The following is a 25,459-nucleotide window of genomic DNA, read 5'->3' on the forward strand; positions in this document are numbered from 1 at the left end:
CCTTGGGGGCTGGGCAGGCTCCTACATAGAGCCCAGGAGGAACCTTCCAGGAGATGCCTGAGCCACAGCTTGGAGAGGTGCCAAGAACAGGAGGTGGTGGTGACACAGACCGGCCGTGAGGGACGGGATGGAGAGGGACAGGAGGGACAGGAGGCCAGACTATAGAGGAAGATGGAGGTCAGAGGGGGAAGGGCCGTGAGTGCCTAGCAAAGGAGCTTGGACTGCATTCAGTGGGCAGTGGGGAGCCATCGACGGTGTCTGAGCAGGGATCAGAGCTCTGCTGCGGCAGGGAATGAGATGACAGGTGGAAAGGCTGGATGGGGGAGCCCAGGAATGATGGAGTGAAGGGCAGCAGGGCAGGAGGACGGGAAGTCAGGAACCATGTCCTCCAGGTGACTGATGGCTGGTGCTGAGAAGGATGTTGAGTTGACAGAGGGGTGCGGGGCCTGGGGGGAAGGAGACGGGGTGTGTCAGGGTATGGCAGGCTGGTGCCACCACCCAGCGGTGGGCCCTGTGACAGAGAGGCCAGGGAGCTGACGTGGCAGGTGGGCGCCTTTGAGAGGGACCACCCGGCCCCGTCGCTGGGGCCTCTCCAGGTAGATACCTGCTGGGTGTTTGCCTGGCTTCCGCAGCCTGCTTCCCGTTTTGTTTGCTTTCTACTCCGGGTCCCGAGCAGCAGTTTCCCAGCAGGGTCGTAGACAGATGTAGGTTTGTCCTCGGACAGCCACTCAGCCTCCATCCAGGATCCCTCGTGCTGGAGGGTCGTGTCATGCTGAGACTTCTTTGGGATCCTAGGATGACAAGAAACGCCCCCGGGGTCGTGACTCTGGAACAGGGGCTCGGCATGGCTACTGCCCAGAGCTCAGCCTCAAACCCCAGATCAGAATGTGTGCCGTGAGGAGGGGTCCCTGCACCCCTGACTGCAGGGAGTGGTAGCGTGGTGTTCAAATAGCAGACTTCCAGAACTTTCTGGCCATGTAAAGGTACTGACAGGGTAAGTACCCTTGACTGGGGCATGTCCCAGCAGAAGGGTGGAGGGACATCCGTCTGCCTTGCTGAGGGTCTCACCAGACCCCCAGCCCCTTCACTGTGGGTGGTGGTCACGCGCTGTGGGACCCCTTACTGCAGACATACGAATGTGGTGGGGGTCCCGGGCTGCAAGCACGGGTCCTGGCCTCAGATCACCGGAAAGCAGGGCCTGCCGCTCTCCACCTGTGGGTGGTGTCCCTGGCCCTCGGGGGCACGGGAGGCCTGCTGGGCGAATGAGCCTCAGGCAATGCCAGGACCCCAGTGGGTGCCCCCTCCCAGCCCCACAAGCCAGGAGCTGGCCTCAGCCAGGCTGCACCGCGGGACTGCACTTCCCGGGCTTTTAGGGGAAAGAGACGCTGCTCGTGAATAATTCAGCCTTTCACTGAGCTGAAAACGCCCTAATAGACTAATGGACTCCCTGCCTCCAAACTCGACCCTCGTGGGGCACTTCTCATTCACCAATTGCTTCTGACGTCCTACAGTGACACTCCCTAATGAACCAGCTGCCGCGCCAGATCCGTGCAGCGGCTGGTGAACCCTATAAACTAGACTGTGTCCTTTTTAACGAGCAGACGCCAGGAAGGCAGGTGAGTGGCCCCCTCAGCTCCAGGAGTCCAGGGGCAGCTGCTGTCTCCGGCGGTGGGGGGCGGGAGGGGGGTGTTGCTGCTTGGGGACACGTGGCCCAGGAATGGAAGCCACAGAGGGACAGTATTGGGGGTGCATTTGGCTGATCCGAAATCAGATCCTCTATATTTTTTTCAAAGCAGAAAACCTTAAAAAAAAAAAAAAAAAGCCAGCCCTGAGTAACTGCAAGGTGACAGTGGGAGGCAGGATGGTGGGCTTTCTCCCGCTTCAGTGAGCTTGCCTCCCAGACCTGCCGGCTGGGACCGTCCGTCTTCCTGCCTGGGGGAGACCCAGACATCCAGCCACACCTTGTTGGGGTCACCATTAGGATTTGGCATTGTCAAGGTTGCCCCGAGAATGACAGCAGGGAGGTTTGGCGGCTGTCAGGAAGGTCTGTCTGGAAACACATGGCCTAGGGAGCTGGGGCAGGGTCTGGGATGGGGGAGGCAGGGCGCTTGTCTGGGCCTTGGCTCGCTGATTGTTCTCCCGCAAAGGTGGTTTTGTTTTTGCCCTGATGCGCTGCTGTGCATTTTAAAGCTGCGCTCCGGAATGATGCCGTATTCCTTTGCAACCCCGCTTTCAGGAACTCGGGCTGGTTTCTCTAAGATCGAGACAAATGTCACCGTTTAAAAGAGCTGTTCAGGATTCCTTCTGAACCTCACATTTCATGCCTTGGTGGCTTTCAGTAAACAGACCACAGTTCAGAAATTCCAGGTGGAAGGCCCTTCGGGGCGGTCGTGGTCCCCACTGACTTAATGAGGTCGATGCCTTCAGTTCGGTTTTTCCGTGTCACGGTGTTCGTTTACTGGAATCCCCCTGAGCCCTCCCTCCACAAGAATAGATTTGCAAAAGGCAGGCCCCGGCTCAGGGACGAACCTATAGGCGCCTCATAATTAACAATGGCTATCGAGGAGGGGGCGGGCTTCTCTTGAGATGGGGTAGGGGCTGGATCTCGAGGAGGAGGAACACGAGGTCAGGGTCACTGCGCTTTTGAGCCCTAGGAAGCAAAGGGCCTGAGGCAGGAGCCCCAGCAGTGGGCGCTCCCTTCTGGCAGTGTCTCCCTGTGGCCCCTTCGTCCAATGACCCCAGCCTGCCCCCAGTCATCCCGGGAGGAGGCTGGGAATAAGCCCCAGCGTGAGGCTGTCCAGGAGCTGGACTCTGTCCTCTCCCATGGGCTCCACTGCTGACCGTCAGAGCCCCTCTGTGCCTTCTGTGTCCTTCCTCCTCGGTGGGGTCTTGCCTCCCCGGAGGCGAGGAGGAACGTGTCCTAGCTCCTCTCGCACTGTGCGTGGCCATCTGGCCACAAACCTGCTCGTAGGCACCAGGTGCTCACCCCTGCGGCCCCCCAGCAGGGCCACCGTGCTCTCCCACGCCCCACCTCTCTGCGTCCCTCAGCCAGAGCCTGCCTGGCATCATGGGGACACTCTCCGTGCCTTCCATGCCCCCGGCACTGTAAGGAGAGATCACAAGCAGGGGAGACCCCAGCCCCCACAGAGACGGTGCACCCTGCCCTGCCCCCATCTCATAAGGAATGTGTGTTCTCTACGAGACCCGGGTCGTTTATTAAGGTCTACGTTGATCCTATTCAACCTTTTCTAGTAATAACTGGTATCTACACCACTCCCTCGTATCACAGAAGCCCACGCTCACGTGTGCCCTCTCCAGAGGCCCACCCTGCCTTCCAGCCTCTGTCCCCTCCACCTCGCTTTGTATATTTCTGCCACCACCCCGATTATCCTAGCTGGTATCCTACACCACGCTGCAACACTGTTGACGGCCGCTTCCCCGCACATGGCATGCGCCCAGCCGCACCCACAGCCCCGCCTGGTTGTCTAGACAGCGGGTGCAATCAGCCCCTGCTGGGCCCACTTCACAGACATGGAGACTGAGCCTCGAAGCCGTCAGGGTGCCTGCTTGTGTTGCACTAAGTGGGTGACAGCCAGGTGCTCAGCCACACTGTCACCCCAGCCCCGGGACCCTGGCTGGACCTCCAGAGCCACACCAGCTCGGATTGCTGTTTGTGGGTGGTGTCTTGAAAGCTAATGGTTATTGATCGCTGCCTGGCTGGGCCTGTGTGCCTGCTTCCTGCTCCCTGCAGCTCCGGCCTGCCAGGCTCTTCTCTCTGAGGACGGACCCCCAGGGAAGCCAGACTGGCCTGCCTTTGCCCCCTGCAGGACAGGCAGCCGGCCACACTGCCACATCTAAAGCAGCTGCCCGACGCTGCCCTGCCCCCACCCCGGGCGGTGCTTAGAGGGGGCCAGGGGCCAGCAGGCAAGGAGGGAAGGAGGGGCAGCCCTGCTCCCTGGAGGCATCCGTGGCTCCATTTCCTAAGACAACCCCCCTCCTGGAGCCCTGCGCCCCTCCTCTGCCTCCAGAGTGATTCTCCTGGAACATGGGGATTTTCATGCCAGGGACATCCTCACCTGCTTTAGCATCCATCAGAGAGCTTAGTCCAAACCCTTGGGGGAGGCCAGAGGTCCTGGGCCCTGCAGGCCCCCTCCCTGTGGATCCGAGCCATAGTGAATGGGAGTCCTGGCCCCAGAGCCCGCCACCACACCCTCCAGGATAAGGCATCCTTCTTGGTGCCTTGGGCCTGAGTCAGGGGGCCAGCCCACCCCTGCCAGGTGCTGTCCACACCGCCAGCCCAGTGGGAAGGCCCAGTCTCCGCTGTGGGCACTGAGCCTCAGTGGTAAAAGCGGACAGAAAGGTCCTGGCCCTCCTGGACCTGACCTTCAGGGGCTCAAATGCAACAAACAAACAAGATGATTAGAGAAGACTCTAGCAGGTCAGGTGAGGACACGGCTGTGGAGAGCAGTTGCAGCAGGAAAGGGGGCTATGAAATGTCGGGTGCTGGTGGAGAGCTTCCCTGAGGAGGGGGGTGGGGCCTCAGCCTTTGCAGCTGCCTCGGCTCCCAGGACAGCTTTCCTTGCCCTTCCCAGGGATAATCGGGCTTGTTCTTTCTTGGGGCAGAGGTGGGGACCACGCTGGTTCCTCCAGCTGCCAGGGCTGGGCTCCGGGACCCTGCTTTGCTGACCCAACTGAAATGATGACTTCCATGTCACTTTCTGTGCTCGGTGATGAGGCGGGGTCGTCCTGCAGGCATGTGAGCCCGGGCAGAGGGCTGCGGTCAGGTGCCGACAGGAGTCCCCGGATCATAGAGCCCCCCTGCCCCACGACCGTGTCCTCGGCGCATAGCCATGGTGCCACGTTCCTTGATTCACTCACTCACGTACATCCATTAACACAGATGGTAGCATTCCTTGCACACGCGTCTTCCTCTCTTCCCCTACTACTCTCATAGGATTCATTGCATTATCAGCCCATGTAGAGAAACCTCACCGAAGGCCGCACAAGTCCCATCATTGGGACGGACTATCATTTATGTAGCCTGTCTCCCCGTTGATGGACATCTGTGCTGCTCTTAGTTTCTGAGAGAGTGTAGCCATCACTCAGAACGACTATTTTCTTTTTTAACGTTTCTTCATTTTTGAGAGACAGCGCATGAGTGGGAAAGGAGCAGAGAGAGAGGGAGACACAGAATCCGAAGCAGGCTCCAGGCTCTGAGCCGTCAGCATAGAGCCCCATGCGGGGCTCAAACTCACTGACGGTGAGACCATAACCTGAGCCGAACTCGGACACCCAACCGACTGAGCCACCCAGCCGCCCCCAGGATGACTATTTAGTGATGGTTCCTCCCATTTTAGCCTTGCTCTCTCCCTGTCTGTACTGAACCCCTGTCCCCCCCCTTGTCACCCCGCTCCTTACGTGCATCCCGTTCAGTCTTTCTACTGCAAAATTTGTGGATTGTGACATACTTACTCCTCATGGAGGACGGGGCCCAAAGAGTCTGCAGGTGCCACGGTGCCTGCGAGCAGAGAACGTGTGTGTGGATATCGTTTCCCTTGATGAGGCTTGCGGGCAAACAAATAGGGCGTTCCTGGGGTGGGCTCCCCTAGCAAAATCACACCGGCGTTTGCTTCCATGATGGATGTGCTCCTGCCCCTTCCGGGAGACAGCCCCGAACCTGGTTTTACCTTGCGAGCACCTCCGGGGAGCACTGTGACGTGGCGCCTTCGCTGCGGGGGCCCGGGCTCCCTGCATGTTCTCTTGCCTCTGTTTGCACTCGGAGTCCCCGCTTTGAGTTCTCACGCCTGGAATGTGGCTTCGCCAGTGCTTGTCTCGGGGCCGCGCGGGGCGGGGGAGGGCGGCTTAGCCAGAGTCCCCGGCCCGTGCAGAGTCAAGAGCTGACAGTGTCGTGCCAGGAGGCGTTTACACCCAGGGGCCCCGGCCCCAGGCGCCGAGACCCATTCCTGCCGCTCTAGTTGGAGGAGGCGTCTCTGCGGCACCCCTGCCCCGGGGCCGGCGTCCCGCGGGGCACCGGGGCAGGGCAGCGGCACCTTCGCTAACTCACGGCCACTCGGCGTTTCCCGTCTGGACAGCGGCGGCTGCCGGGCCGGGCGGTACCATGTTGTCCATGACGTACAGCGAGAGCCTGAGGAGCGTGAGCAGCAGGTGTCACTCGGACTGGGCCCTGCACCCCGTGCGCCAGACCGACACGCTGGAGCTGCAGCGGCTGCGGGAGGTGCGGGCGGCGGCCCAGGCCAGGAACATGGAGAGCTTCCTCCGCATGCACGGCCTCTCCCTGGACGGCTGCACCGCCCAGCGCACGGGCATGAAGTACCGGTAAGGGCCGGGCTGGGGCCGGGCGGGAAGGACTCTGCACAAGGCCGGAGCTGCAGCCCGGGAGACGGGGATCGATCGTGACATTATCGGATGTCGGGGTAACTAGTTTGTGTGTGAAAAGTCCAACCGGGGCGCCTGGGGGGCCCAGTCAGTTAAGCGTCCGGCTTCAGCTCAGGTCATGATCTCGCGGTTCGTGGGGTCGAGCCCTGCGTCGGGCTCTGTGCTGACAGCTCAGAGCCTGGAGCCGGCTTCGGATTCTGTGTCTCCCTCTCTCTGCCCCTCCCTCACTCTCCCTCTCTCTCAAAAATAAATAAACCCCCCCAAAAATTTTTTTAAAGTCCAGCCATACCGAAATGTACGAAGAAGAAAACAAAAGTCTTTTCTCCAAAGGGTAGTCCTGCCCTCAAAGATAAGCACTGTTACCGGTTTGATTTATCCTCTGTGGGAGAACGTGGTTTCCTGAAAACGCTTTGCAGCAGGGGTTAGATGCATCGTTTCATTTTTCTTGAGGCACCACTGGGACAAATTAATCATGAGGGGTTGGCTAGACATGAATTAACGAGAACGTCTCTGGTCATCTCTAACAACAAATTCATCCTGGTATCAGAATCCCAGGCTGGGTCCTGGGGGCAAAGATGTGCTCCCCCGCCCCCCATCTGACCTTAAGCTGGGCTGTCCTCGTGGGAAGCGGCTTTCAACAGGCAGCCTCTGAATTAGCACCTACGCTTGCGTCCAGAGCAAAGGCTGTGGCTTCATGTCCCCTGTGTTCTCTGGGTGATAGGCACGTCGGGCTCACTCTCCTTGGAACTTCAGAAGGACGTTCCCTTTAGCTGGCTCATCTTTGAATTCAGCATCTGGGGCAGAGCTCCGGCGGCCGGCCCACTTTCTCCTGTGAAAGCCTCGGAGAAATGGCCAAAGAACCCCAGAGCTGGTGTTTGCATTCATACCTTACGTATATGCAGCTTTGCTCCTTTGTTAAATTCGAATTTCAAATAAACGTTTCCTTTTTTTAGTATAAGTATATCCCACACAATATCTGGGTCATACTTATGCTAAAACGTTGTTTATCTGAAGTTCAGACTGAACTGGGTGTCCCGTGGTTGATCTGGCAGCCCTAGACCCTTGGCTTCCATCTAACACAGGCCTCCCGGGGTTTTTCTGGCTGTTCTGTGGGGAGGAGAGTAGAGACCTGTTGCTTAACATTTTCTCCTGTGGACAGTGTGTCTGGACCTTCGGTTCATTGTTTGAACGCGTGGTTGCCATTTAAAGAAACAAAACACTTCTTCTCGGAGTCCATTAGATGGCAGAATTCGTAAGGTTTTGTATTCTGAATCCAGCTGTGTGGGAGGGACAAAGCGTCAGCTACTTTGGCCCCAGTAAGTCCTAATTCTAATGGAAATTTCTCAAGACTGAGAAATGGGGGGCAGGGAGGGGCACTGGCCGTTAATATTTGTCCTTAATTCAGGAGATGTTTGTTAAGGGTCTGTTAGCTCCAGGCAACCGGCCAGAAGCCACACAAACAAGATGGACAGGGTCCCCACCCTCACAGCTGGTACGTCCTCATGTGGGGAAGCAGAGAAAAAAGCAAGCCACCACCCAAGGGCGTGAGAGAGGCCAGGCACAGCCCAGACCTTAACCGTCTGAAAGGGAGACATTTGAAGATGTGGGGTAGAACCTTCCAGGCCAAGGAGACAGGGGGACATCTGAGGAGCAAAGAGAAGGCCCGGGTGGCTGGGCCAGAGCAAGGAAGGTGGAGGGCTGTAGGGTGAGGTGGGGCGGCTGGAGCTCGGCCTCCTCCCCTGGGAAGACCCCAGCCCCCTCCACTGTGGATACAGTTTATGATGGCGGTTGCAATGGAGTGCATCGTGTCCCCAAAATTTCATGAACCTGAACCTGAACCCTGAACCTCAGAATGTGACCTTGTTTGCCAATAGGGCCATTGCCGATGTGACCAGTTAAGATGAGGCCCTACTGGGGGGGCCTCGGTGGCTCAGTCGGTTAAACGTCTGGCTCTTGGTTTCAGCTTGGGTCATGATCTCACAGTTCGTGGGTTCAAGACCCACGCCGGGTGCTGTGCTGACAGCTGCGGAGCCTGCTTGGGATTCTCTGTCTCCCTCTCTCTCTCTGCCTCTCCCTGGCTCACTCTCTGTCTCTCAAAATAAATAAATAAACATTAAAAAAAGAAAAAAAGACAAGGCCCAGCTGGAATAGGGTGGACCCTAACTCCAATGACAGGCGTCCTTGTAAGAATACCATGTGAAGACACACAGGGAAGAAGCCACGTGGTGGTGGAGGCAGAGAGTAGAGTGTCGTGGCCACGAACCTGGGAATGCCTGCAGCCACCAGAAGCTGGAAGAGGCCGGGAGCGTGGTCCCCTGGAGCCTCTGGAGGGAGACGGCCCTGCCCACATCTGGCTCTCAGACGTCTGGCCTTCAGAAGTGGGAGAGAATCCATTTCTGTTCTTTGAATCCCCGTTTGTGGTGCTCTGTTATGGGAGCCCCGGGACACTAACATGGGTGGGTACGGGGACAAGGACAAATCTTATTTGCCTGACCCACCCCACTCAGCCACCAGAAAATCTGGGCCACATCTGAAATGTGGGGAACTGACCAGGGAGCTAAGTACCCAGGGAAAACTCGCTTCCCAAGTTGCAGAGGAGACCAGAAAACCACCGTGTCTTTAGCAGTTGATGGGCCAAAGGCTGTCACACCCACGCGGCCCTTTCTTTATCTGGCGGATTTGATCTTGCTGCATCCAGGGGGGTTGCAGTTATCTGGAAACAGGGGCCTCCACAACTAACACCAGCAGTTATTAAAGATCCCAGATAAATGCCGTTCCACAGTTAAAGTCCCCACCAGCAGTAGGGCTGCGACTCTGTTAAACTCGGTCTTAAATATTAATGTAAAAAAGATAATGCCTTCAGATAAGCAAGGGGACAGCTGTGCCCCAGGCCCGCGCGTTTTATCTGCCGAACCGAGCCTGCAGCTTGGGAAAAGCCTTCGTGTTAACTTCCTCCTCTTTTTAGCTTTCCTCAACTCTTGTGATTAAAAAAAAAAAAAAAAATGCATCGAATTTTTAAATCCGCACAGTGCATGTGTAAGCTCCCCTCCCCACACCCACCTGGTGGTAGCAACGGGAGGGTCCAGAGATGTGGCCTCAGAGATGTGGCACCGGGAATGAACCCCAAATCCCCCCAGACCCACGCGGTCACTTGCCTGCTCTGATTTCAGCTTAGACCCCTCTCCCTCCCACTCAGGAGGCTCCTTCCTTCTGTATCTCGAAGATGCTAAGCTCCGTCCATCCTCGGGGCCCTTGCACATTCTCGTCCCCCAGATCTTCTCACAGCTGGCTCCCTCCGTCAGTCACATCTTGGTCCTCTGGGAGACTTCCCCAAGTGCCTCGTCTAATAACATCCTCGCAGGCGGTCCTCAAGTGCACTGTCCTGTCCTGTGGTCATCCTCACATCCCCCTGCTGTCCCTCTTATCTGCACTCCCTAAGAGCAGGGCTTTTGTCTGTTCCCAGCACCTAGAACATCTGGAGCCTCTATGGGTATGGCCTGGGTGGTATTGAATGCTGCTGGCCTTAACCCCCTTGCTAGAATATTCCCCTGTAAAATGTGTCTCCTTCCTGCTGCTTCCTCGACCACGGTTCTGGAGGCTGGGTCTGCATCTCTGTTGCAGCCCAGATGTGGAGGGGGGTGGGGGGAGCCCTGGGCAGTGAAGCTTGGTCATCAGCCCCTGGTACACCTGCGGGTTCGGACCCTAGACCATGGGCTCTTGCCACGAGTCAGCACTTGTCACCAGGCACTATTTGATTTGTGGTCAGGTTCCCAGAGCGGATTCTACGTAGCTGCTCAGTTATTCCTAGGAGATCCCTTGCAGGTGGGCCATCAGAGAGGGCTTTCTGAAAGAGCTGAGAATCCAGGTGTGCCTCAGAGGGCAGGTGGGCAGGACAGGTGTGATTCAGAGGACCCGGTGGGGGGCGGGGGGCAGGAGAAAAAGAGCAGAGGCCAGAGAGGGATGACATGTGGACCAATCTCAGAAGCTAAGTGGGGGCAAGTCCACCTTGAAAAATGTCCTATACTGCGTTCCTGCATCTGCCACAATGAAATACCACAAGTGGTGGCCTAAAACAACATTCTCTCACAGCTCTAGAGGCCAAAAGTCTGAAATCCAGGTGAGGGCAGGACCCCATGCCCTCTGAGGGCTCCAGGAGACGACCCCTCCCTGCCTCGTCCAGCTCCTGGTGGCTGCCAGTGTCCCCGGTGTCCCTTGGCTCATAGACGCTCCGGTCTCTGCCTCTGTCTTCACGTGGCTATTTTCCGTCTGTGTGTATCTGCCCATCTCCTCACAAGGACACCAGGCATTGGATTTCGGGCCCACGCTGCTCCGGGACAACCTCACCTTTACCTGACTACTTCTACAAAGACCCTACTTCCAAACAAGGTCACAGATACAGGAGTCAGGACCTCAGCATGTTTTGGGAGACGCATTCCCACCCAGGTCCCAAGGGCTAAGTCAACTCCTTGAGCCTACTGAGGCCCGGGGGAGTGTCCGGGGAGGAATCCGGGCTCCCCGCAGGTACCTTTGTGACCTTGGATGAGTCACCTGGCCTCTCTGTGCCTCAGTTCCCAGTCTGGAGAGTGGAGACCGCAGGCATTCCTCACGGAATCATCTGGAGGACTGCATTAGGCAGTGACATCACTGAGAGCTCCAGGCTTGGCTGTGGGTGGGAGAGAAACTCTGGTCCTGGGGATGTGGCTCCCCTGTCCTGTGCGGACAAGGAGCAGATGTGGAAGGGAGGGAAGGGAAAGAGGAGGGAGGAGGCGAGACCAGCCGGTCTTAGGGAAGAGCCGCTCCGGCGCCACCAGGAGCTGGGAGGATGGCCGGCGTGGGTGACTTGTGGGTCTCCGTGGAGGGCCGACCGGGCCACGGGGTCGGCATAGCAGCCACCGCCCCCGCCACGGAATAGGAAGGGCCGCGGCGGGCCTAACACCTCCACCAGTGGATTGTGCTGTAACCAGCTGACAGCACAGCCCGCCTGGCCTCGGGAATCAGGGGCCTAGCTGTTAGCAGTCCAGACCCCCAGGCCTCCACCCCGAGGTCTGAGGGGATCCACCCCTCTCGTTGGACAAGGATGGGACCAGGATGCTTGGTTCTGTATTGTCCACCTAGAAAGGCAGGGTCAGCACAGCCCGATCCAATCCACAGACAGCACCAGGCAGCCCCCCGGGACTGCCCCCCAGCCCTCACCCTTTAATCCGGGGCTCTGAGAGCGGGAGCCGCTCCATGGGAGGGGCCCTGCTCACCCCGCTCACCTCCCACCCTGCCACCCCTGTGAATGAGGGTGGAGCCAGCGTCTGCCTTCCTTGCTTGACCCCTCTGTGCCTCAGTTTCCCCGGGTGTGGCAGGGTGCGGTGGGAGTTCAGCTACACAAAAAGGGCTTGGCAGGACAGCTCAGTGAGCACCGTTTCATTGATAGTGCGGTGGCCATTGTTGGTGCCTCGGAGGTGCTCCTGGCGATGAGGCAGAAACGTACCAGAAACACTTACTCAGGGCTTGCACAACCGCTTTGTACACGCATCAACTAAGAAGCAAAAGGAACTGATTGGAAGCCACTTAGCCCTTTTCCCCTTCTGGTGACTGGGGTATGAGGTCCTGAAGGAAGCCCCCGAGGGGTCTTCAGCTCTTACCTGCCAGACGACACCTCCTCCAGGAAGGTCACCGGTCTGCCACCTTTTGCTCTTAGAAACTTCAGGGGCCAAGGACCTCCCATCCCACTGCCCCACTGGAGCAGCCCCCAACTTGTCAGCATCCCCCCCCCACCTCCTTGGGCAAGAAGTCACCTTTGGGTGCAAAACACCCTCCATTCGGCACGGTCCAGGCAGCCTCGCTGGTACAGGGGAGGCACCCGGGCCTCTACAGGACGCAGCTGCTCGTCCTCACTCTTGAGTGATTATTGCAGTCTGCGCTTTTATTTTATTTATTTTTATTTTTTCAATGTTTATTTCTTTTTGAGACAGAGACAGAGCAGGAGGAGGAGAGGGGCAGAGAGAGAGGGAGGGAGAGAGAGAGGGAGACACAGAATCTGAAGCAGGCTCCAGGCTGTCAGCACAGAGTCCGACGCGGGGCTCGAACCCATAAACTGGGAGATCATGACCTGAGCCGAAGTCAGATGCTTAACCGGCTGAGCCACCCAGGCGCCCCAGCCGTCTGGGCTTTTAAAAGCCATCTTTAAAACTTTTGCTCCAGACCTCGAGGCCTCCGTGGGCCTCACTCTGCATGGGGAGAGTGCCCATCACCTCCCCACTGTGAGGCTGTCACCATTTTGGAGGAACAGGCTGCCTGGGCCCCAGCTTTCCTGTCTCTCCATGAGCTCCCGGGGCAGGTGGGGCACAGGGTGGATCCCAGGTGGCTGAGCCAGAAGCTTCTATTCTCAGAAGCTCTCTATAGTGGCATTCTGTGGACAAAGAGGAGAGCTTTGAGTTGGGGTGGCCCTGCCTCTAATCACAGCAGGAACTAGCTGCCTTGTTTTCACAACAGCAGGTACCACAGGGGCAGAAAAAGCACCACAGAAACGGTTCTGTATCCAAATCCACCAGCCACACTGACGCTTCTGCTCAAAGCCCATTTCAAGTCGAGCAACGCAGGTCTGGAATTCACCCTCTTGACCTAAACACATTCGAAAGGAGCAGCCCTTTGGGGCTGACATTTAACCATGGCAAATTCTGGTCAAGGGTTTAAGCTTCCAGCTTTTCCCCTCTTGCCTAAGTCTTGCGACCTCCTAGGAGTATTGCAAGTCGTGACCCCTGTTTGGGACAAGTGGAAAGTTACAGATTCTGGCCAGCTTTTAAAAACCTACCTGCTCTGCCTGGAAGTTCTCTGCTGAGGACAGCACCTGTTTGCCCTGGGTTTCCCCAGGGGAGTGCTGAGGTCAAATATTCATCATTTCTATGACACACTACAATGGGATGGAGTGAGGGCTGGGGCTCTATCACCAGGCCCTGCTCAGGAGTCCTGCTGACATCTGAAAGGAGTGCGTCTTGCAGAGAGGAACCGGCAGGTGGTTCCCAGCCCCCTGATGTGTCGCTGGGTAGAGCGTCGTTGGCACTTGGAGAAGGAAAGGGTTACATGTGCTTAGGGAGCTGGCTTCTCTGAGGTGATATCAGAGGGCAAGGAGGACTTCAAAGGCAGACAAACAGGAAGGATGCTCTCACAGGGAGCAAGAGTGGGACTGAGGCCCAGAGACTTTTGAGGCAGGTGGCATTTTGGGGGGCAACAGCTTTATGGGGATATAATTCATATACCATACATATGTTTAAAGTGTACAGTTCAGGGGGCATCTGGGTGGCTCAGTCAGTTAAGCATCTGACTCTTGGTTTCAGCTCAGGTCATGATCTCACGGTTTGTGAGTTTGAGCCCCGAATCAGGCTTTGCACTGACAGTGTGGAGCCTGCTTGGATTCTCTCTCCCCCTCTCTCTGCCCTCCCCTTCAGTCTCTCTCTCTCTCAAAATAAATAAACTTTTAAAAAATAACAATAAAGTATACAGTTCAGTGATTTTAGTATATTCCTAGAGTTGTGGAAAACTCACCACAATCAACTTTAGAACATCTTAAGCACCCCAAAAAGAAACACTATACCCACATTAGCTATCACTCCCCAATTCCCAATTCCTGCCCCCCAGCTCCTGGCAACCACTAAGCTACTTTCTGAGACAGAAAGCTATGTCTCAGATTTCTATGATAGCTGTGAATTGGCCTATTCTGAACGTTTCATATAAATGGAATCATATACTATATGGCCTTTGTGACTGGCTTATCTCACTCAGCATAATGTTTTCAAGGTTCATCTGTGTTGTAGCATATATCGGTGCTTTATTCCTTTGTATGGCTGAGTAACATTCTGTTGTATTGGCAGGCAGACCATATTGTGTTTATCAGTTTGTCAGTGGATGAACATGTTGGTTATTTCCACTTTGGGGCAATGATGAATAATGCTGCTGTGGACATTTGTGTTCAAGTGTTTGTGTGGGCATATGTTTTTGGTTCTCTGAGCACATACCTAGGAGTGGAATTGCTGAGTTGCATGGTGGAGCAGATGATATTTTACCCACTGTGGTGACTAAGTCATTGTGATTCTCACTTAACTTGGTGCTGCCTAAAGCACACCATCTGAGGCACCTCTGAGGAATGGTAAGATGCCAGATCTGATAGTTTGCCAGAGCGCAGAGAGATGAAATATATAAGGAAGAAAGAAGTAGAGGGTTTCCACATCCCCTAGACCAGGTACACAGCACAACCAGAAGCTCTTGATGAAACACAGCTTCCCAAGCCCAGCCCCAAAGCTGCTGATTCAGTAGATCAGGGGGGACCCAGGCATCTGTATTTGTAACAAACTCCCCTCCCGGGAGGAACAGAGGCAGGCTTTGCCCCTGCAGCCTCTTTGGCAGGCCTGTGGGCTCCCTGAAGGCCAGGGCCCCGCTCGTGGAGGGGCTCGGCACTATAGGTTGCCCTTTGATCTTCTCAGGCCCTGCCCACTCGAGAGGCTCAGGGAGGGCCAAGCAGGCCTGTGGCTTATGTGGGCAGGTAAGAGACTAAGGCAGAGCTGGGCCTCTGGGTCCTGAGGGCCCCCGGCTGGCCTGTGTAAGTGGTGTCTGTGACCTGCCAGGGCTGCCTTGGCGAAGGCCCCAACTCTATCCCTGGTCCAGGTATCACCCTCAGGGTGTGTCTCCTGCTGCTGCGTCAGGCCTGTGGCCCTGAGGGGGTCAAAAGGGGTACAGTGACCAGTGCAGAGGTGGAGGTAGAGTCTTGCACACGGGCCTGTACCAACTGCCACCTCCAAAAAGCCCTTCCTTCGGGGCGCTCAGGTGGCTCAGTCAGTTGAGGGTCTGACTCTTGATTTCGGCTCAGGCCATGATCCCAGGGTCTTGGGATCAAGCCGGACATCAGGCACTCTGCTGAGTGTGAAGTCTGCTTGAGATTCTCTCTCTCTGTCTGCCTCTGCCCCTCTCCCCCATTCATGCTCTCTCTCTCTCTAAAATAAAAAATAAAATAAATTTTTAAAAAACTTACAAAAAGCCCTTCCTTCCTGCTGAGGGATCATTCCATACCATTTGTGATCTGACCGTGCTCTGTGTTCTGCATTGGACACTGAGAACACTGAGGCCCAGAGACGAGGTCTCTTGCCCGAGGATGCCCAGCTCAGGAGCAGGGAGGCCAGACAGGAGCAAGGCTTTATTCTTAACTTCTGTGTCAAAGAGGCAGGGCCGAGGCTGAGAGCGAGTTCAGGCACCATCCATCGTGAACATCTTTAGGCGGATTCATCTTTGGACAGTCAGCTGGTTGGGAAGGGCCCTGTGGGTCCAAGCCGAGAGAGACAGGCTTCTCAGACCACGTCTGTCACTTTGTCAGTGGAGGCCCAGAGAGGGCAGGCCCCTTGCCTGCGATCACACAGCAAATTAACAGCAGAGCCTGAACTAGACCCTGATCACCTGTCTCCCATCTAGCTCTTTCTCTGCCCCCTCCTGCATGGCAAGAAAGACCCCAAAAGGCAGCTTTGGCCAGGGCTCACCTCACAGGGTGAAGGTGGCATGTTTGGGGTCAGGGGACAAAGCCAGTCCCTCCTGCCATGGGGGGGGAGGAAATCTCCTTGGGTTTCAGGAAACCCCATGAGCTTTGTTCCAGGAGGAGAGCCTTGCTCCCAAGTCCATCCTGAACCCATGAGTGTGGGAAAGAAGGCTGGGGTCACGGGGACGGGTGTCCTCATTCACTCATGCATTCATTCACGCATACATTCCAGAGGCATTTACTGAGTGTCTGCTGTGAGCTAAGAACTGCGGAGTGCCAGAACTCTCAGGTCTCTGGCCCCACGACCCCCAGGCTTCTCTCCTCGGGTCGTCTAGACGGAGAGGTCTTTTCTCCACATTTCGGGTGATTCTCCTTCTCCTCGTGCTGGTGGAAGCCCCACTTTGCGGGGCGAGAACCAGAGGCAGCTGGGGGGGGGGGGCGGCCAAGGCTGGCTGCCTGTCCCCGTCCCGGCCCAGCGGCTGTCAGCCTGGAGCAGCCAGGGCCAGCCTCCCGGGGATCGGCCAGGGCGGGCGGCGGAGCATCCGCGTCATTAATAATGAATCGCTAGATGCCTCCTGCGCTTCCCACCGGTCACCTAATTTACTTGGCGGGGGCGCCCGACGGCCCGTGGTGTGTAGAGCCAGGAGTTGGACTCTGGGAAGCCTGGGGAAACAGCTGCTCCCCTGAACCACCCCCCCGCCCCCGGCAGCCCCCAGGCCACCACCCTGACGGGAGGCGCCCTCCCTTCTCCCCTCTCCCCTGGAGGAGGGCGATGTCACGCGGAGGTCGGGAGTAACCTGCAGCCCAGCCCTGCCGGACACCGCCGGCCTGGGGACTCTGGCAGCCAGAGCCAGACCAGGGTGAGTGCAGGGGAAGGACCAGTAGAGCCGAGAAGGATGTGAGCGGAGAAAAAATGGCACCGCCCCCACCTGGATTTCCGAGTTCCCTCCGATAAGGTCTTTCCTCGCATGCTTCTGGACATTCGATTCCCTTCTCTCGGACACCTCACAGGATTTTTCTCTCGTTACCTTGGGAAATCCTCGCTTCCGGAAGGAGCGCCTCGCAGCTTCCTGGCTTTCTGGGATAAAGCCTTGTCCTGGGAACAGGAGGACTTCTAGGGGCAGTTGACTTCAGAGCCCAGAAGGAGGGGGACACAGCCAGGAGCTGGGCCCCAGCCTTGGCATGCAGGTGTCTTTTGTGTGCTCGGAACACAGCCTCAAGGGCCGGGGCCCCGAGGAGCGGCTGGGCCGGCCGGCTGCCAGCAGCCCCAGCCTGGGCTCCCGTGGCCACTTCCGCACCGTGGCCATGGTGGCCCGGAGCCTGGGACACCTGTCAATGCAGAGCCTCCCGTGTGCCGGGGACGCCAGCGTGAAGCAGCCAGGGATGAAATATAGGTACGGGCTCCGGGGGTGGCTTCTCAGGGTCGAGGCTGCCTCCCCACCACCCCCATCAGGGAGAGCCGGGGAAATCTGCAATCCATTGTCAGATTTGGACACTCTGCGTGCTAAGAGGTGGCAGAGGGGGCGGGGGGAAGAGCTCCTAGCACTGGGTGGACTGGGTGAGAAACAACATCGAGGCTTGGCTCACGTTCAGCCCCAAATTTCTTTCTTCACCACCACAGGGCTAAGATGTATGATGGTTTCTCTTCCTTGTGCCCGTTTGTTTCTTTTGTTGGGGAGTGGGGGCAGTGGGCGGTGGTAACAGTAGCCAAACCATCCATGTGATGGTTTCCAAGACTCAGGGATGCTTTCTCTTCCTGGGGACCACCGCCAACACCTGCCAGAGGGCCTCCTGCCCTCCATGCCCTCCCCTAGGTGGTCTTTGCAGTTAGGCCCTCATGACAAGCGTTGGTTTGCTATTCAGGGACCACTGGGTGAACCATGTGATGAAATTCATCTTCCAGACCCCAGGCCGGGATCCTCCACAGGCAGGACCACCACTCGGCAGGGCACAGAGCGGCATCTGGACCCTCCTGCTGGTGTCTTAGCCCAGACTGCACTGTGTACGTCTGCCTGGGCTCAGTCCGCCGGCACGTGGAAAGGGTGCAGAGCATGAGCGTCAGGGGCAGGGACCTTCCTCCCCCTCCTTGGATGTCACCCCTTGTCCCACCCTGGGCCTTGCTCAGATGCTGGGCACATGCACCCAGGTGGAAGAGGAGAGTCCCCGCTTTGTACCAAGGACCCCTGGGGTCAGGGTCGGAGGGCACCTTGCTTGGCAGTCTGGCCTTTCTTACTATGAGTGTTTCTGTATGTCCACCCTTAGGCCTTTCTAGAATGATATTCCTGGGAGATGATGTTACAGCAAATAATCTGCCGCGACTGGACCCAAAAGAGTCACATAGGCTCAAAAAGAGCCACAGAAGATTCTAGCTGTATTTGAGGAGAGTGTCTGGGTGTCTAGCTGGTGGTGCTGACAACTTGAAAAGTAATGAGAGATTCACTCCTAACACCTGAGATGTTTAGCTTGAACCTCCCCCAAAACCAATGCCTAAAGTCAGACCTCGCGTGAAAGAACCGTGTGGAGTTCCATGCCTCCCGGAGATGAATTTTGGAGTAACTCTGATTTCTTTTGCGCCTCTGCCTGTATCCCTTCCTTCCCTGGGTCCTTGGGGGTGTTTGATATTCTTTATGAGCCTTTGGTGTAAAAAGGCTTGTGTTCCCAGCCTCCAAGCTTGAGGAGGACCATCCAGATTGGAATTCTCTAGTCTTGGAGCCCAGCCGGCTTATCTTTTTGTTAAGTTGGGATCAAAAGCTAAGAGTAAACAGACTATATGTTTCAAGCTAGGTACCTGTTACCGGCTGATACTTTTAAGTCAGTCCCGGGATCATTAAAGGAGTTAACATGAGTGAGATCATTTCTTAAAATGTAAAGTGCTGTGTAAATGGAAAATATGGCTATTCACATGATTTCCCTCCTAAGATCCTGTGGTCGATTAAGGAGTAAATCTCAAAGAGCCTGGTTGCTCAGGATTACCGCGTGTGCATATGTATGTGTGTGTGCATATCTGTGTGAGTACACACGTGGGCACATGTATGCATATATTTGCACGTGCGTGTGTGTGTGTGTACTTGTGTGTTCAGGTGTGACACATGCTGGAGGCAGGGAGGGCGAGACGGATGATAAGGGGGTTTGCAGTCCAAGAGGCTGGGTTCGGATCCCAGCCCCAGCACTTCCTAATTATGGGACCCCCCCCCCCACATCTGTCCTTACATGTGGCCTGGTGAGCTTTTCTGGACTACAGTGGTGGGGGGAGGAAGGCGGGTTCTACCTCTAAAGGAAACGTAGTTGCCTAGAAGCTGAAGTGGGAGCCAGAGTCCAAACCATTGGGTACCTACCCTTGGTGAGCACAGGGCACCTGCCTTACAGGTAGATACCTGCCCCTCCTGGGGTTGCTGCATAGTGACTGTCCCAGCGCCATGGCTTGGGTGCAGATGAGGGCTGCAGGGGGCCTGGTTATTTGCCCCCAACTCCGATCACCTTAGGAAGCTGGCCAGAGGTGGGGGAGGCCTCCAGCCACACCCTTTGGTGCTGAGGGAACAAAAGGTGGGTGGCCAGAGCGTCACATTCTTGCCGGAGGGCCCAAGAGGGGCTCCGTGGTGGGAGAGGCGTGATGCCAAGCCCTGTGAGTAAGCGGCGGGGCCTGGCCTCAGGGCCTGGGCTTCCCACCCCCCAGTTTCCCAACAAGCAGCCCTGAGACCCTGCGAAGGTCAGCTGCAGTCTGAGGACGAAGGCCCAGAAATCCAGGCCTGTTCTTAGGGAGCCTGGAGTCTGTGAGTGCAGCAGACCTGTGAACAGGTATGTTCCCTCCTCCCTCCTCCGGATGACAGCTGATCAGAAAGTGGCCTGGTCCCCAGCCCCGGTCCAGCTGAGGCTGAGATGTCTGGGGCTCCCCCTCCCCCCCCCCCCCCCCCCCCCCGTCGCGGAGCAGTCATGTTTGTAAAGCTTTTCGCCCGGAGGTACCCTGTCCCTTCTCATCCCTTCTCCCGAGGCCTGGCAGCGATGGCAAAACTAATACCATCATTTTATCAGGGAGACAACTTGAGCGGGGTAATTGCAGCGTCACGCGGTGTCCTAGTTTCATTCGATTATTCCTGTGGGCAGTGGGTGGAAAAGCAGCTGGAGAGCCTGGGTCGGAGGCGAGGAGCCCCTTCTGGTGGGCGAGTTTCAGCCACAGACCCAGGTGGACACAGCCAGGCGTTCTGTACCCTCATCTGCCTGTTGCTAACGCCGCTCGTCTCACTGAACGCACAGCACGTTCAGGCATTTGGTTCCATGCTGGTAAAAGGGAACTCCGAGAGGACATACCTAACGCTTAGCCTTCCTCAGAGCCTGGCCAGGAAATTACTTCCCACGGTCACAGGTGGGAGCCGGTTTTGCAGAGTCGGGAGCTCAGCCTCCCTTCCAGCACCTGGATTTATTGAGAGCAGGTGCCCGGGGCCCTGTGAACCGCTCCCCCCGCTGCCCGCCGGGCATTGCTAACGGGGTTCTGGGGGTTTTCGTGTCCTTGCACATTTCCAGGGAAGGGGTCTGTAGCCTTTATCAGTTTCTCAAAGGGGCCTGTGACCTCCCAACAGTTAAGAACCACTGATCAGAGTCCTCTATCCTTTTTGCTTCGTTACCAGACTGCTTTTAAGCAATGCTCTGATTTCTCGCCACGGGTCCCTTCCAACTAGCGTGGGGAAAATTGTCTGCACCGTTAAATCGGCCCGGCCTGATGCATGGTCTACAGGCGATGTGCTTTGCCTTTCTTTCTTTCTTTTTTTTTTTAATTACTTTTTAATTCCAGTTTATTTACAGACAACAAAACAAAAATTACCTTCCTGCCTAGCAAGCAACAGCAATTCACACACGGCTTAAAGAATGTAAGAGAACTCTCAAGTCACGTCTTTTGACCACTCAGCCCTTGGATTTCATACATACTCTATTTTAAATTTCTCATAGCAGATCTGAAGTTAAATCAAGTATTTTCCCACAGGCTTCTGGAAATGTGGTAACACTATGTAAGGCTAAGGTATACCACATAAAGATCTGACGTGTGTCTGTGCACTATGAAAGGGTCACCATGATACGTATGGTGACTGTCCCTCACCTCACACATCGTGCCTTCCTTGAGAGCAGCCAGAACATATGAGACATGCTGAGGGCACCCTCAGGTTATTTCACTGATTCCTAGGGGGAAAAAAAAGTACTTGACTGGTCCATTGCTTCTCACGTGAGGAAAAAAGGCCTCTGTCTGTGTTCTGTGCCCTGTCTCTTGGAAGTGGGACACATGCAGAGTCCGTGTTCTGTGACTCTGTGCCCCGGGGGAACACGTGTTATCTCGTGTCATCCTCTCGGCCGGCACTGTGAGCCCATTCTACAGAGGGGCACACTGAGGCATCACGAGGTTACATCACACACCCAAAGACGCATAGCCAGGGTTTGAGCTCTGGCTTCAGAGCCTCTGCTCCATCTGCCCCCCTCCCCGAAAGAGAAACCAGCTGCTGTTCTGTTCTGTACTTTATTTAGGGAAAATCCCAGCCCTCCCTGCAGGAACTGTGGGCTGGCAGCCGGGCTGGTTTTAATGGGAAATTTGAACAGAAGCCTGCGTATTCCAGAACTACTTTAAATTTGGAGACACGTGAAACTGTTTTCAAACCGCTTACAAGTTTATCATACCCCCTCCCCACCTCCCACAACCACCTGTGGATCTTGGAAGCAGGAAACCGAAGCTTCAGAGGGCCCGAGGGGGCCAGGTTTGGGTGGAGAAACTGAGGACACAGCATCCACTAGTGTTGGAAGTGGGGTACCCCCAGGGAAAAGCTGGGGCCCTCGGGGACGGAGGCTGGGGTTCACCCTCTGGGTCTGTCACAACTCTCTGACTGCCCGGTGCCTGGCTGGGTGTTGCACCCGGGGGCCGGTCCCAGGACTGAGATGCTGGCAGTGGGGTCCCCCTGAGGGTAGTGGACTCCGACCCTGCCCTGGCCAACTTCCCCATCTGGGCAGCTCGCATCCTGTGTCCCCTGTAAATGCGGACAGGGTCATGCCATCGTGGTGGGGAGCATGCTCTTGGAGCTGACCGCCTGGGTGGACTCCTGGCTTCGCCGCTCCTGGGCGGGTCCAGCATGCTCTCAGGTCAAGTGGGAATATTGGGAAAAGGAAGGTGCCTGACCCACAGAGCTGTGGAGGATCCTCGACGAGTTGCTGCCCCCGCAGGCCCCCAGCCGGCCTGTGCCGGGACAGATGGGCATCCAGTCCTCAGCAGAACACTGCCACGCCTACATCAGCCTTGTTTTGCCCGTGAAACAAGACACTGTCCACTCTGCCAGCCTCTCTCTGGGGCGCTCTCCAGGCCCCACCATGGGCACCAGCAAGGCCCAGGCCATGGCCGAACTGTGGTGTGTGTGTGGCAGGGGTGGGGGGAGGGGGGCGGGAAGTGGACAGTTGGCTCTTGACCCCCAGGGGGCAGGTGAGCTACAGTAGGACTCTCTCCAAAGGACCCGTGGCCTTCAGAGCCTCAAAAGATGCATTGACTAGGGTGGGGGGCTCAAGGAATAGGGCACTGGGAATGGGGGGGGGCCTGCGCCTGGCTGCCAGGTCCTGTGCCACTCCTGAGAACTCACACCAAGTTTGTTTTCCAGGAACCTGGGCAAGTCGGGCCTGCGGGTCTCCTGCCTGGGGCTCGGTGAGTGTGGGGCCCCCTTGGTCCAGTGCCCCCCAAGAGAGCAGGGGCTTTGGGGGGGACTCAAGGGGCCACTCCTGGGGGTAAGGGTAGGGAGCCAGGATGGGGGGGAGGGGGCGCTGGTGAGGCTGTTGCCATGGCAACCAGGAGGTGGGGGTGTCCTAGGGGAGAGTGGGGGAGACAAGGCAAGTTATCAGAGCCCTGTGCCCACACAGCCCCCTGCCTCGTGCCAGAATATTAGAGAAGCACGCTGGCCCCAGGTGTGTCTGGAGACCATCTTCGTTCCTCACGTGGCAGAGTCCTCATAAAGGGCAGGTGGATTTTTTGCCCGGATGTGAGTTCTGCTCCCAGAATACACTGTCCCTCCACCTCCGTGGAACACACAGTATGCTCCCGCCACACCCCTCCACACACATACACGTGTATGCCGTCCAGCAAGAGTGCGGGTGTGGCTGTCAGACGTAGCCTGTTTTCAGGGAGATACCCCTCATCCTGCTCCGTGTGGCTGGTCACCAGAATGGGAGCCGCGTCAGCGTGAGCCCCAACGAGCAGCTCAGAGATCTGCACCCGGCTGCCTGCTCCAGGCACGTCCTGTCCCCCAGGTTGGTGGCCCCAAGAGAGGAAGACTTGCCCTGAAGGCCAGGTGTCCACATGTGCCAAGGACATGCTCACCGCAGAGCAGAGGGGCACGGTGGCCTGTGGCTGCCCCCCACCCCAGGCCCTGCAGCCTGAGGACTGAGCACTGTGGGGGAGGTCCAAACTCCCTGGGGAGGCTCTCTGACTTGAGTCTGTGTGTCTCCTTCCAGGAACATGGGTGACCTTCGGAGGCCAGATCACCGATGAGGTAAGACGGGGCTCCCTCAGCCCCCAGGTCCCAGCAAGGGCTGCCCACGCCGGGCACATGGTAAAGTCCACCACATGAACCACTGGGCCTGTGCTCACAGTGGCCACCGCAGCCTCCCTCTTTCTGTTCTTCAAGGGTGCCTTGACCCTTTGGGTAGCGGGAACGGTGAGGTGAGCCACGGCAATATCGAACGGTCTTGTGCCTGTGCTTAGCGGCTGGGTGCCTTGGGGCGTCCATGAGTCCCCTAAAGGCACAGAAACTCCGGCTTCTCACCTGCACACCTATTCCACCGCTAGCCAGGAAAATTCAGGCAGCGCATGCTTTCCAAATTACAAAGCCCGATGGATTTCTAAGCTGCTCCGACAGAGAACACCCACGCGGATCTGGAACTTCAGTAAGTATCCGTGGAGGTCATTCCGAATGCGGATTCGGCAAATTTGACCGCAAGCTGAGGACTCTGAGTGGCTCCCCATTTCACCGAGCTCCTAACTGCGTTTCCCGGAGCTGTCATGACGGTACTTGCTGGGGCTTCTGGCTTCCCACTGCCACGCGGCGTCTGCCGTGGAGAGGCGGGTGCACCCCGGGCTGCTGTGCACGTCGGGCCAGTGAGTGAATATCCTGGAAATGAGAACAGTGGCATTTGCTTAGAGAGTCCTGGACATCTGCACAAGAAGCTGTCCTCATGTCTGCCCTACTTACTCTCAGAAAGGTCACGTTTAAAAATTAATCAGTGAGTTCATCTGAGACCGTGTTAGCTGTGATTGCTCGGTTCGTTTTCAAAGGAAAAGCTTTGCTTCCGTCAAAATCGAAATGTATTTAACTTGTGCTTTTGTTCCGTTTTGGTTTTGTGGCAGTCGCTGGTCCTCGAAGCCCCTTGCCCTTGCTTTGGGGGTTCTGGCTCTGGACTATCTCAGGGTAAAGTGAGGGGTTTTTAAGGTGCATGGAATTGTTTCGCCTTCAGCTACCAGATTGGTTCAGAGCACTTAGAATATAAAGTCGGAGCCCCGGAGCCCATGTGGTTCACCCTAAGGAAGTAGTGGGTGACTCACCTGTTTCCCTTTTGACATGGAGGGAAAGGACTTATTTTGCCCCACGTGTGACATCTTTGTGAGAAAGATACAGAGAAGTGGCGAAATCATAACCATCCAGTTAGGTGACGTCTTCACCAACAGATACATTGCACCCTGAGTATTGATTAACGATCCAATGGCGGCCTCGCTGGTTCCGGCCTCCGCCGCGTCTCCGTCCTGTATATAGTGACATGTGTGAAGATACCAGAAGTTGTTTCCAGATGACACAAAGCTGGGAGGACAGCGGACACAATAGATGACAGATTTGGGGTTCTAAAAGGTCCTGGCAGGCGAAAGTGATTGAGCGAGGGAGCAAACAGAATTTTCGTATTAAATCCTACATTTAGTGTCCAACAAGATCAATACGTCAAGGATGAGGGGCCCACCTCGCCGCGGTTCAGATGAATGGCCGGGTTTTATTCTCTAGCTGGCTGGCTTCCTGCCCAGACCAGGGTGGCCACGGGCCACTGCGCATTCCAGACGGGTGCCCCACCTGGAGCACGGTGTGTCCAGAGGAAGGTGCTTGCCCTGCCAAAGAATCCAGAAACAGGGTCCTGTTTTTAGAGCTCCCTTTTGTACACGAGACGCCGTGATGCCGGGGAGATACAGAAACAAGGAGCCGGTGGATTTTCTGTGGCAAAGCGGTGTTCCCCGGCAGGACTCCGCAAACGACAGTGAGCAGCATGGCCCTCAGGCCAACTCTGGCCCCCAGCCCAGTTTTGGTCCTTTTTTTTTTTTTCTTTTAATTAAGTATATGAAACATAAGATTTGCTATTTGCACCGTTTTTATTGTGGTTAAGTGTGCATAATATAAAATTTACCACATTAACCGTTTATAAGCATACAGTTCGGGGGCATTAAGTACATCCCCTTTGCCGTGCAACCATCACCACTGTCTATTTCCAGAATTTTGCATCGCCCTAAACAAAACTCTGGAACCATGAGGGAATAATCCCCCAGCCCCTGGGGAGCCTCTATTC

At 56.4% G+C, this 25,459-nt stretch overlaps 1 protein-coding gene across 10 annotated transcripts in view; it reads left to right on the plus strand.

Moving 5' to 3' along the window:
* KCNAB2 (potassium voltage-gated channel subfamily A regulatory beta subunit 2) overlaps positions 1–25,459 on the plus strand; it is an 86,194-nt gene that overhangs the window by 38,000 nt on the left and 22,735 nt on the right. For 8 of the 10 annotated variants that reach the window (XM_027060613.2, XM_027060617.2, XM_027060616.2 and 5 more), the window contains 2 exons: positions 22,525–22,568; positions 23,372–23,409. In XM_027060613.2, coding sequence (XP_026916414.1) covers positions 22,525–22,568; positions 23,372–23,409 — 82 coding nt within the window. Of the gene's footprint in view, positions 1–5,337; positions 6,337–16,419; positions 17,299–22,524; positions 22,569–23,371; positions 23,410–25,459 lie in introns of those variants that run through there. The other 2 variants (XM_027060609.2, XM_027060612.2) reach the window with 2 other exon arrangements.

This window comes from Acinonyx jubatus, chromosome C1 (genome assembly GCF_027475565.1).
Source record: "Acinonyx jubatus isolate Ajub_Pintada_27869175 chromosome C1, VMU_Ajub_asm_v1.0, whole genome shotgun sequence".
Classification (NCBI taxonomy): Eukaryota; Metazoa; Chordata; class Mammalia; order Carnivora; family Felidae; genus Acinonyx; species Acinonyx jubatus.